The sequence below is a fragment of the Epinephelus fuscoguttatus genome, linkage group LG17, assembly GCF_011397635.1.
Source record: "Epinephelus fuscoguttatus linkage group LG17, E.fuscoguttatus.final_Chr_v1".
Taxonomy (NCBI): Eukaryota; Metazoa; Chordata; class Actinopteri; order Perciformes; family Serranidae; genus Epinephelus; species Epinephelus fuscoguttatus.
The window spans coordinates 28,784,105-28,797,645 of NC_064768.1; the positions used below are offsets into that span (position 1 = coordinate 28,784,105).

The 13,541-nt window shown below is 41.3% G+C and overlaps 1 protein-coding gene across 1 annotated transcript in view; it reads left to right on the top strand.

Annotated features, from left to right (window-relative positions):
* The window catches only part of calcr (calcitonin receptor), a 79,129-nt gene extending 71,424 nt beyond the window's left edge, over window positions 1–7,705 (top strand). Inside the window, exon 22 of the mRNA XM_049602228.1 lies at window positions 2,555–7,705. Coding sequence (XP_049458185.1) covers window positions 2,555–2,776 — 222 coding nt within the window. The 3' untranslated portion in view covers window positions 2,777–7,705. The remainder of the gene's footprint in view (window positions 1–2,554) is intronic.
* Window positions 7,706–13,541: the final 5,836 nt, after the last annotated feature.

A 13,541-nucleotide genomic window follows, 5' to 3' on the forward strand; every position in this document is an offset into this window, starting at 1 on the left:
ACCTGTAACTCGTGTTTTTACAACCTTCTACCCATGAAAGTGCACTGGAACAGCAGTCAAACCCATAACTTACCACCCGTGAACTCGTACCAGATCGATGTACTCCCAGTTACGCTTTCTGACGTCACACAGCCCTCTAAACCTTACTCCTCTAAACAACAATGGCAGCCCTATGGATGCGGTGTTGATGCAGGTGATACATAGCCTGAGTGTCAGACTGAAGCTCCCAGAACCTTCAGTCTGACATTGCCTCCATTGAAGGCGATTTACAGGGGGGAGGGAATTTGATTTTTCCCTAACCAATCAGCAGAGATCAACAACTCATCCACAGTCTGACGTCATTAGTATCCATGCCTCGGGGGTGCAGAAAACAAGCGAGCAATGCCCGTTTAAAATGTCTCCGTCGTCGTGCACGCCCAGCTGCATCACCGTTAAATCCAGTTTAGCAGCTTCCTTAATTTGGTCCTTCATTAACGCGAGTAGTGGCGAAATACCTCGATAGCATTGTTAATGTGGTCTGTAGGATCTGTAGCGGTCACCATTGTTGCTATCCTCACCAGTTACCCACTGCCGTACAGCTTGACATCAGCGTGGCGCTGATTGGCTAATCGCTAGACCCCCAGCGTTCATTGGTCCGTCTATCGTTTGGACGAGATAAATCGCAAATTCATTGCAGTATGCCAGACCAGAGATGCAAGCCTACTCAGTTGAGTGGGCGGGGTCTATGGTCTGGAACCAGGCTAGGTGATACACGGTGAGAAATAGACATAAAATAACCCTAATGTCAACGCATTATTGGCAGCCGCTCTAACAGCTGGTTTCCAGTGCAAGAATAAATCAATACAAAATACGTTTCCAAACACACAGATAACGTAAAATAAAAAGTATAATAGCATCTGTGACCATGCGCCGTCTCTCCTCCTCTGTTTCGCTCAAATGAGCAAGGAACCGACACCTTTGGTGACAGAAGTGATCATAAACAAACAAACTCCGCACGGTATGCCATGTTGCTTTGAGAGTTTGGCGTGACTTGCCTGGAACGCTATGAATTCATGAGTCGTGACTTGAAGTGGCGACTTACGGGCTCAGAAACTTGCCTGGAACGCAGCATCATTACCATTCTGATATGTCTGCTAGTTGCAGATTTTGGTGCACAACAGGCTCCTAATCTGGGTCTAACTGAGGCTAAAACATGGCTGAATCTCTCAGATGTTTCCTCAAATGCTAATGCTAGCCATCTTGATGCGCATTAGGGTTTTACAGTCAATCCAGTACAAGCCGTGCTGAGGGTAGCGAAAGCCAAACTCAACGCAGGGGGAAAAGTAGATCTGATTTAAGCCCCATTTCAGAGTCATATTTATGTGGGAAAACTATGTTAAACAAAATATTAGTATTACACAAGTACTATTTGGATGTGAGTTTTACATAGGGATGTGGACTAATGTCAGTTTACCACAGGATGTCTGTAGTATAAATGTTCGATTTGCTCTGGACAAAAAATCTTCTACCAGAGATGGGAGTGGTAACTCAGTTTGCGCCCTGGCGTCACCTCCCTGTCGGCATGTGCGTGCTACGTTGCGGTGTTGTGGTGGAGGATGTTGGTGGAGCAGGGCATAAAGCATTAGCTGAAGGATAATAATAATAATTAATGATTAGCCCAATATGAAATATTGCCCATGATCAGGATTGTGTGTACACAATCATTAGCAATCTGGATTTATATTAGGCCTACCTAACACAACCAGAAGTCTCATGGCTCTGAAAAGTGCTTTCTTCTCGACCTTTTTGATTGGTCTCCCATGTAGGGCTATGCCATCATTAGAAGAATGTCCACTATCACGACTGCCGACAACATCGAATGCTTCTTCAAGCGCCTCCATCATCGAAAAAACATGGAAAACTAGCTGTAAACACAAAAAAATGGTTGTAAACAGGAAGTGATGAAATATTTACATACATTTTTACAGAGGATCGCGTTCGCACAAGATTAATATTACCAGAGGTATTTTCTCAGGACCGTTTCACACAAGGTAAAAGTCACCGGAATTTTTACTGACATGATCCATAATGATTACAAACATGGCAGGTTCGGACGGGACTTAAATGCCTGGTAATAATTACTTTACCCCACGTCTCCACGTTAAACTAATCCTGTCCAAATAGGGCTATACTCTAAAGCGTGTCTGGAGAGAGAAATCACAAAGTGCTTTCGTCGCCACAGACAGTGGTCTGGACACAAAGACAGGATTCTGGTGTCATGGACCTGCACGTAATTATGAAAACAATTTAGTGATATACAAACAGAATTTCCGGGAGACTAAGTTGAATTTTGGATGTTTGGAGGATCATTTCCGGGTCAAAGTTGAACAGAAAGGCAAACATAAAAACATTTAGGATAAATATTTGTGAATTTTAACTTTGACAACTAAAAACACAGAACAGTGCTCAAACTGACAGCATGTGCACTGAGATGTGGTCTTATGTATGCAAAGACAAAAGGTTGTCAGTAATGCTGAACATGATAATAAACCATCTGTGTTTGTGTGTCATCTAGGTGCAGGCAGCTCTAAAGAGACAGTGGATGCAGTATAAAACCCAGTGGGGTCAGAGACGAAAGGACCACTGCTCAATGCGCTCCACATCCTACACAGCCACCTCCATCACTGAGGTGCCCGCCTTCATGTACCACCATGACTGTAACAGCGAACACTTGAACGGACGCCACACTGAGGACTCTGAACTGGTGGCACTAAAATCAGGAGAGACGTACGCTTGAGCCGCTGAGCCACACTGAGGATAAAGAGTGTAGCGGTGAGAACAGCTGAAGAGGAGCAACTGGGAAATGAAGATGTACAGTAGGAAAGGAAAATCCGATTTGCCCGCCAGATCTCAGTGATTAAATCTCAGAGGCTGATGCTGGTTTGTTCAGCCCAGGACGAAGAGGCAGGTCCTGGAATAAAGAGCTCATTGGGACGGAGATGGATTAGCTACGAGGCTGACACTTCATTTTACTTTACATTGCTGTCGCGAACTTGTGATGTCAAGAATTTGTGGCATGAGACATGAGGCATGACATGAGTCACTTCCTAAAGCTGCTAAAACTGTGAGCACGCTCACAGTGACGGAGGCTTGTGCTGGCGTGGAGACAGACATGACTGTGATGGCGAAGAGGGTGGCGGTGTTTACTGTATGAGATGATGGCGCTGAATGTGACAGTGATGATGATGTTGGTTCTGACTGAGATGAGGTGGAGGTGAATCATGTTTGTTGATGGTGTCAGGATGATGATTTTGAGATGAAGTGGAAGAACCAACCCCTCCTAACCTCACTATACCAAAGGGTACTGTATGTTGGTCACAGCTATGAAGGGGCGTACCATGTCCAGCTGAGCACAGTCGTTGGTACCCTGAAGCTAAACACACACACACACACACATGCCAACAAACTCCACAAACCTGATCGTATGTGCCATGATAAAGGTCAAATTTCAAAAGACCCTCTGTGTTTGAAGCTCTGGAATTATGTACATAATATATGTTCACCATGTTTCATTTGAGAAGAAGTGTTCACATGTTTCAAAAGGACTTTATTTTTTTTTCTATTGATATTTTATTCTTGCCGATTCCTACGTACGTGCTAAGTGTGTGTCCTGTGATGCTGCACTCCCAACTGCTTTGTTGTTTTTCGCAGTTGCTGTATCTGTGCTGATGCTGAACATCACAGGGCTAAAAAGCAAAAAGAAGCTAAATGCACAAAGTATATATGTATAAATAAAAAACTTTATTTTGAGGTTGAACAGCCACAAGAGTCGTTTCACTGCGTATGACTCAAGTATGCAATCAGTCGTGCTGATGATTCTGATGAACAAGCAGCGTCTGATTTTACTCAGAGTTGTCCTTTGTCATGCTCACGATGCCTTTCATCTATCTTTTCTTTTAAGTGCTTTTCTGTCCTCAATGCATATTTATTTGTGAATTTTGTTGCATTTCATATGAGTAAGCATCCAGGGCAAGAAATGCTCCCTGAAGATCTTAAAGGCAAGTTCTTGCACAGACAGCAAACATGAATAATCTAGTCTTTGTCCTAAATATGTTCCGATCGCTCTATTGTCATTTTATTCTTGCTTTGTCATAACTGTGTCATGTACTGCAGGATGCAATTTAAGAGTCTGGAGGGCCATAGTGCATTTAAGGGCCCTGAAACCCCAAGCCGACATCCAGCTGTCAGGCTGCCCTGGGCATCTGTCCACCTAGTTCTTGCTGTGTGTCTCACACACTTATTACTAGTACTGTTTTCAGCATGTTGAATCAATGTCAGATTTGGCAGTGCCCGTCGGTAGGTGAAATCACTCAGATTTGCTGTTCAGCTCAGTGCCCATGAAAACTAACGGATGTGATGATTGCAAGCAAAGTCAAGAAGGCGGGTATGTTAGGTAAGATTATTTTTTTAAGCTACTGAGCTCTTTAGCAGAAAGCTATGAATTTGTTTGTGCCATTGTTTGCTAGCGCACAGCAGTTAATTTTGCGGTGTGTTCAAGTGCAACTTTGTGGTCGAAAAACACAGGCAAATTGAGCTCTAATAGTCGGCCTTCATCGTGACTAGTTCTTCGATGACGGTTTGGTGTGTCTGGGCCTTAAGTGTGACACAAAATTATCTTTGTATTAACAGCCAACATTTAAAAAAAAAAAAAAAAAAATCACCATTTTTGTTGAAGGCTGGATTAATGAATGATCTATGAAAGTTACTCAGAAGCCCAATAAGCTTCTAAACTGCATAACTTATAGCAGACATTTATATTCAGCCAGTGAAAAACATTTATCATCCTATAGCATAAAGCCAATAAAGCCTCTGGCAGGCTCTGACTGCTGTGATTAGTTTGTTAAACTCCCCGTTTATGTGAAAAACGGTCAGCGAAAATCTTTGTAAAAACTTCAGAGAAGTGGCATCTTTAAGAATAAGGCTCTATGTTTTTGTTTTTGTTAACAAACTCCATGAAAAGTCTGTCTCTCAATACTTTCCAACTCCCCTATCCTGACTGTCAAACTCAACGTCAGGCTCATCTAGAATAATAATAGTGATAATAATAAATCAATGTTTTATTTTTAAAAAAAATAAAATAATTTTCAAAAACAGCTGGGCACTGTAGTTTGTAGCAAATGTTACCCACATAGGAGTAATAATGTATTTATTGGGGACTATTTTTACCTGCGGATTAATACACATTTGGTGCTCTAGTACGAATGTACAGCAGCAGGGCAGTGCATGTAGGACTGACTCAAAATAAACTACAGTGCCTATGTTTATGGTAATGATGTGCAAGCCACTGATCTGTTTAAATTGTTTTGCAGGAACAATTCAGCTCTGTGGTGCAGAGAAAGCAGCTATATCCGGCCCATAGATATGCAGACAATAGTTCATTGATGGTTTTGGTCTTTTCATAGGATTTGCTGCCAAATAAATAAATATCACCAGACTTTTAAAATAATAATAATTTATAATAATAATTTAAAACCTAATTTGGCTGTCTGAGATGTCATGTTTCGTTCTACTCACAGACTCATTACATTTTCTGTCTACATGGCTGCTACTGTGTTGTTATCTGTTGAACGGTCATCAGATATGAGAAGCTTTTTAGTCGTTATCCTTGTCAACTGGAATTTGTGTGAGCCATATGAGATATTAGAAGGTTATAGTGAGGTACAGTTTGAAATGTATTTTTCCATGGACCTATAGAGTCAAGCAACATTTGCACATGTAGTCAAGAGAATACAGCTCTGAAGTTTATCTTTATAGTATGTTGGACAACACATGTTCACATTGCAATAATTGGCTTATTCACTACCATTAATATATTACCAAATATAAATAATTAATTAAGACACACAGGATCACAAAAAAGATCTCCTTCAGATATATTAAGGGGTTAATATGGGAATTACTGCAAGCTAATGTCTTCATTTGAAGCTTCACTTGGCCATCCCCTAAATTCCCCCTTAAATAAAACCAACATCTGGACCTATTGAAATGCCGTATTTCAAAGACGTTTTTGTTGCTTTTCAGGCAGGGTCTGAAATTAGCTTTTTGCGCTGAGGCAGGCAAGTTTTTTTTTTATCTTTGAATTTTTTTATCTGCTGCTAAATGAAAGAAAAAATGACATTCGTTACTTTTCCATCCAAATCTAACGTAAATGCGAATGTATGCACTTTTCCATCCATTACGTATATGCAAAGATCGGGAATCGGTTCAATGGGACAAGCAGTAGGTGGCACTAATTCTCCAGTCAGGTGCCACTGCAGAAGAAGAGCGGGCAACAAGTAGATCAACATTTACTCACTAAATCTGTTCGCATATCATTGCACCAACTTTTCCACTTCCCCAAGCGTAAAAACTTTTTTGCGATATTTCAATTTTTTTTTTTTTTTAGAATTTTTGTTGTTTCCACTCAGGTGTTTTAATATTCAAATCAAAAATGCACACAGAAACAGACTGATAGAAACACACCTATTTAGATAATTTACAGATTGTTTAGGTAAATTCCAGTGTTTAAATCATACTGTTGACTTCGTTGGAGCCCTGTTTTTCTGGGGGGATGAGAGGGTACTGTGCACGTGCATACATGAATGTGTCCGCCTATGTTTAAAACTTTACTATCGATACGTTTCAGTTCCAACAGCGAAAACTGAGCCTGCGACTACAAAGAAAACAATCCCCAACGCCTGTCTGCTCCGAGCACTGTCCCCGTGTCTTTCCCGCTTGACTACACGCTCGCTGCGCTCTGAGCTGGTTCTTCAGATGAAACTGTTACATGAGGTGGCCAGTGAAGGTGATAGAGAAGTGAGAGGGTGTGTGTGTGTGTGTGTGTGTGTGCGTGCTCTTTTTGTTGATGGTTGTTGGTTAGAATTCAGAGAACTTGGACTGTCAGTCGAAAAGAATGAGGTCTGACAGCTGCTAGCGATGCTTTTATATTGCAGTTGCAAACAGCTTTTACTGTACATGTGTAGCTCTAATCATTTTCTAATCTTACTAAAAAGGTACCATTTTATTTTTTTGCCACCAAATACCTGCATTTGGCAGGTGCTAATTTCAGACCCTGTAGCCAGGTATGAAGAAGGAACAGAAAGTGACAATCAATATGAGAGAATGAAGGTAAAAGTATTCTATTTATTTTATTATAAAATTCATCTTCCTCTTCTTCTTTTTGTTTGTCTTGGATGTGGTACTCACTGTAAGACACACTATTAATCTTTTGGGTTCGGGGAAGACAGATTCTGTATATTTTGTATGTCCATGCCAATGTAAATACAAGCAGACACTGTGTATATGATAGATTTTTGCACTGTGAAATACTCTGACAGCTATTTTTCGTTATGTTCCTGCCATTCATTTTGGCCTGTGTTCGTCTCCTTTTCCCTCTCAGCTCGGACTGACAAAGCTGATTAAAAAAAAAACCTTGCATTTTGTAAAAGCTAAATCGATTGGTGTCTTTTTCAAAAACCTATTTAGCACAAGAGTACCGACATAAAAGATGCTTTGGTGTTGCTCTTTATTTCCTGAGCAAATAGCAATCAAAGAAACAAGCTGCAACATGTGTTCGTGGAGGAGGAAAAAAAGATGAAAGAATTGAGATGAAAATGAACAATTTGCACCACTTATTTGATGATATGAGGTTATTTTCATTCTGTGGTTTTTAAACGATTAAATGAGATTATGGACTCTTGGATGTTTTTTTTCGAGCACACAGGCACAAACTTTGTTTTCAAGCATTTTTGCAATATTCTCCAATGATTCAGCAGCGCTCTCCTCGCCAACACTATTCTTGTCAGTGTTTCAGGGTTGATAGATTTTGTATAATGAGTGTGCGGGGAAAACAAAGGAAGTCCTACTCCATTTCTGTTACCCCTTGGACTTGGCAGTGTCACACAGCCCTTTTTTTATCTAAAAGGTTCAGCTCAAATCTCATGCCAGCACCAGATGTGTGAGACAAGACAGAATCATTCAAAACAGTTGGTCTCGGAGAGGGACGGCTGCTCACGCCCTACGACAAATAGGATTGTTATCACACCAACAAGGCCGAGTTTTTCTCTTTATCTGAAAATTTTACAGCCTTTCTATAGGCAGCTACTGTATAATATGCAATTTCAGGCTCTGCTGAATCCTAATGCTACAGCCAAGAGAGGAAGGCGTACCCTGCTACTGCATATTCACAGGCCTTCTGAGTCTATGAGATAATAATAATAATAATAGCAATATGATGAAGTTAGACGTATATGGAGCAGTTTCATTATTCGTGTGATAAATATTGTCCCCTGCCAACAGCATCACACCAAATTCAACTAAAAGAAACTCGGAAAATATTCAGTGCAAAGTCTGAAATTGTATGCAAACTGTATTGCATATGAAGGCAGAGTTGGAGGAGAGATGCAATAATGAAGATACAATGAGGGCGAAATCTCCATATTTATCATAAATCATCTGGTTGTGGGCTTTTCTTCAGTTGATTCATTGGAACAAAAAGGCAGGAAGTTACAGGAAGAAGCTGTAAATTGCTTTGAACAGCATCCATCTTGGGAGCACATCGGCCTGGGAAACTTCAGGAAAATGTCAGCAGCTGGCTATTTCAGGCATTCGAGAATGTTCCCCGACAGAAACGATCTCACAGGACACTGGACGACTCCAAGAGTGTGTCATGTGCGCTCAAAAATCCAGCTGACAGTGTGGTCCTGTGCGTGGTTTTACTGTTCAAATGAGGGATTACAGTGTTCCAGATCTCGATCTGTGCGTCAAAGATGTTTCAAGGTTACTTGAAACCGTCACGTCTCCAGCTTGTGACTGCTCGGATCACTGTTGTTGTGGATGGTAATGTTTCCTTGCCTTTTGACGTCTGGGCACATTCATGTCCATTCATTCCAACTCAAATGTACTGACTGTCGAGTGAATCACTCCTTCACCCAAGGCTTGGACTGTTTTCAGCTGTCATGGCCAGAAATTCATTACAACCAAGCCTCGCTGCAGTAAGCACAAGGACAGTGGTAGAAAGGACATGCTTCACCATGAAATTTTTTTCTCTGCCATCCATTTCATTCACCCAGGTGTAATAGAAGCTCATCTGGTCTTCGATTTGGTGACAGCGCACTGCAGCTCTTGCCCACATCCAACCCGGCTCACAGTCACAGTCCATGAGTAAACATGCCTGGAGTGCTGAGAGACCGAAGATTGTCACAATATGGCCACAGATTTTTGTGTTTAACCAGCAGACCTTCATACAGAAGCCAGCGAGTCTCAGGAGGACAGTATAAATAACCGCTCCTTTGTTCACAGATTGCCTTCGTCATGCTCACTTAAAAATGTGTGCACATGAATTAACAGAAGTTAAACAACATTGCTGACATTTTAACGTATGTTTAAGAGATGTCAGAACTAACAAAACAAAAAAATATCTTCAAGCAGCTCCTTTACATCACTGCCCATAGCTTGAGAGCTGTCACATTAATGTTCCACTGCGTTATTACACCAGTGGTACCCCCAGGAATTTTTCAAAAGGGGTAGACAGATGAGGCCACTGAAAATTTGGGGTGACACATCAACACCAAAACCCATAACTGGATTTAAGGAACTTGCTCAGACTGTTGAGATACATAGGTTAGTTAAAAACTGTGTCAGTATAAGAGTTAAGATAAGATACAAGTTAAGAAACAAGCCTTCTCAAGTTTAGCAAAGACTCGGGGGTACCCAAAGAACCATTTTTGCTCAGATAAGTTGAGGTGAGAGTTCATAGGATCCGTTGAAAATGGCCATGCCAGATATTCTTTTGCCAAAATGTAGCTTAAATTTGGAGCTTTATCTAGCCAACATGACTGATACCAATGGATGCTTTAGGCTGTCTAGTGTCACAAGATAAAACTACCATTGCGTCACAATCTCTAAAAGACAGTAATCATAGCCTCCAATTGTTTTTGCTACTGGTCACTAGTGTAAAATTTCATGGCAATCCCTCCAAAAGTTTACTCCAAACTACAAATGTCTACTCCTGGGGTTATAGGAAAATTAAGCCGGCTTCATTCTCTGGGGACCATGAATGTCTGTACCAAATTTCATGGCAATCCATCCAATAGTTGTTGAAATAAATCAGACTGAATGAAAGTGACGGCCTGACCAAAAGGCTGGAAGACATTAGAGAATTGCTGACTACTGGGCCATTCAGCCGAATCGGTGCCATTTGCTTTTTGGAACTTTTCAAAATTAAACTTCATTTTTTCATCCTTTCTGTCAGCACTGTATCTCCTAACATGTTTACTATTTCTAAACAGGAGAGGGTTCATATGAATAACAGGACTGAAAGTAAAAGGACTGAGTTTTTAGCACAGCATTAGCACATGAAAAGTAGCCATGACATCAGTGCTACTAGCATCAGAACACTTGTCACCTCACTGTAGTTTGCCAAAACTAGACAGATCACCGTCTAGCCTCCTGGAGGTGTCGTGGGACCAACTAGACGAAACACTGGTGAAAGGAGGTTCCCACCCGATGACCCCAAAGACATCACTAGTTATCACTGCTCACTGGTCTGTATAGTTAAGCCTTGCCATAATAGCTTATCATAGAGCTTGGGAGGTTTTAAGTTTAGTTTAAGTTTAAGATTATTTACTTTATTAATCCCCTGAGGGGAAATTCAATGTTTTCACTCTTGCTTGTCAATTACACACAGGTCTGAAAGACACACACATGCACAAACAGGACCTATACATGCACAAAGTGGAGAGATGTCAGAGTGAGGGGGCTGCCCTTTGGTCAGGCGCCCCCTGAGCGGTTGGGGGGTTCGGTGCCTTGCTCAAGGGCACCTCGGCAGTGCCCAGGAGGTGAACTGGCACCTCTCCAGCCACCAGTCCATGCTCCATATTTGGTCCGGACGGGGACTCAAACAGGCAACCCTCCGATGGAACGACCATCGTCGAACAGAGGGGGTGGCTTACGACACTACTTGTTCCCCACCTACAATGCAGTCTTGGGATCCCTCTCCAGATGACTTCACACCCATTCACCCCTGGTCCCATGTGACCTTAACGACTCTGAAACTAAGGCCCCGTTTATATGACAACGATTTCAACTGAAAACACTAAACTTTAGGGGCGTTTTGGCCGATCATTTACACGACAGCGGCGTTTTGGGTGCCTGAAAATGCAACGTTTTGTAAACGGGTTCCAGAGTGCAACTTTTTGGAAACGGCAGCATCTCAGTTGTCATGTAAACTTGCAATATGCAGTTCCTCTGAAAACAGAGACTTTTCGCACATGCGCATTACAGTTCCAGTCACTAGGCATGTCGACCGTCACAACAACAATGCCGAGCTCTGTTTGTGCTGCTCACCCTGTTAATTTGAAGTGAAGTGTAGATCTGTTACCGTAGCAACTCCACCTTGTCGTTCATCCAGACAAAGTTATCTGTGCATGCTTTTGCCATTGTGTCTTCTTTGTTTTGGTTTGTAATCATCGCGTTGTAGAGGAAGGCGCTTCAGCGCAGGCGTATGGCGTCATGCCGTGGTGTTGCTTTGCAAATTTACACTGTTACCCACTGGCCTGATGTGCATACTACAGCGTTTCCAGTAGATTTTACGGCTCCGTGTGAACAGGGATCATTTCAATATTGCGTCATATAAACGCAGAAGTTTTTTAAAACGCAAAGGACAGACTTTTCCGTTTTTAGAGAAACCGTTGACGTCTAAACAGGGCCTAAGAGCTCACGTGACTCCTATGACTCTGCTGGGGTTCACACCCACACAGGGTTTATAGCCTGCAACTTTGCACCAGTCATTTAGAACTGAAGAAGCTTCTTGGATGAGAGGTGAAACGTCTTCAAGAAACACAAGCAAGTCCAGTTGCCTATGATATAGCACTTATGATTACTATGACCTGGATGACTGAGAATCTTCACCGACGACTGTATGTTGAGATTGACATTGTCAAGTCACACTTAAAATAAGATGGAAAACAAAGAAAATAGAGTTAGAGAACTTAGTTTTGGTCTTGCCATAGCCTTTCAGGAGAAACAAATGACGCTACTTCCTGTTGCTTATGTGTAATGCGCCAATTTTTGTAAAAGGGGGTAAGAGAACTGAGTGGACACCTTGGGACATGACATACCACATTATGAATTGAGATGAGAAATAACATATGTAATGTCTATTTTATGTCTTAGAAAGGGTCATAAAAAAATCCCCTTAAGGTTTCCAATCATTATATGTCATGGTTACATGTGGGGTTGGATCATGGGAATGGGATGAAATCCATTTTTTTTTCAATGTTCTAGTTATTTTTAACATGATGTATCATCAAACCACAGTAGGACAATTTTAGGGACTTTGCTTGATAATAAGTGTGTTATACAAATACTTTTCATGCACTGTTATGCATTTAATGTGCTGTGGACAGAATTTCGGTAACACAGCCCTACTAATGTGAAGAGGAGATGACCATAAAATGTGGGTGTCTTTTAGTTGTTTTTGCTTGTTTCTGTGTTTGTTTGGAGGAAGGAAGAAATGTGCCATAAGACCCTGAGTCTAAATGTGTGTGTGTTCAATACAGTTTCACGCTGTATATGAATGTGAGGATGCATATCACATGTATGTGGGTGCAAACTATAGTATTTCGAGCATAATGTGAGAGAAAGGAACCCTTGCTGTGTTCACCGCCGCCACCTCAAAGAAAATGAATCAAGCCATCAATATCTCTTCTGTCTCTCTGGGACTAATCTGCAGCATCGTCTCTTTCTGCTCATGAGAGATAGGACTTTTGTGTCGTGATGGGATTTAGCAGTAGTGGCTGCATTCAGGCACTGAAAATAAAAACACTTACGCAACAGGGCGGAGCAGCACATGAGAGGATGGGTGAAGAGGAATATAAGACTGGAACTCTTAATTTTTCAGGAGGAAAAAAAGCTGTTTTTATACTCATTAGTTTATGATTAGCACATCATCCCCAGAGGTACTAACTGAGTAATTTCAGAGACCATTGTGTCATCTGTGCTGTGGTTTCAACATGATTCACTCATAGCAGTATTCCACATTTTAAAAGGCCAAGTCAATTTATTCACAAATGCCCAGAACAATCAAGATTTTTTATTGGATTTTTAAATTGCACTTGATGGTGTTTGCGGCTGCAGGAAATGAGCATCCCCCAGAAGTCTGCGGAGCGAGGAGTAGAGATTACTTAATGAAATAACTCCTCCTTCAGGATTACAATGCAACACTCATAAATTATAATCTTAAATGAGCTTTGCATTTTCAAACCCTTTGATGTATTATTGGAAGACAATGTTCAGTGCGTGATAATAATCTAAGCCCTCTTGATTTAAATCCTTTGATATTAAGAACATAAGTGCCAAAGTAATGCCCTGAAGCGGATCACTGATCCACTTGTGTGATGATATTTACTGCCACATTCATCTTAGTATCTTATTTTGTAGTGAAGCATTGGAATTATAGTTGTAAGACGTTGCAGTGGTTGTAATTTGTAGATCTGCAGAAATAAGAAAGAGGGAGAAGGAGC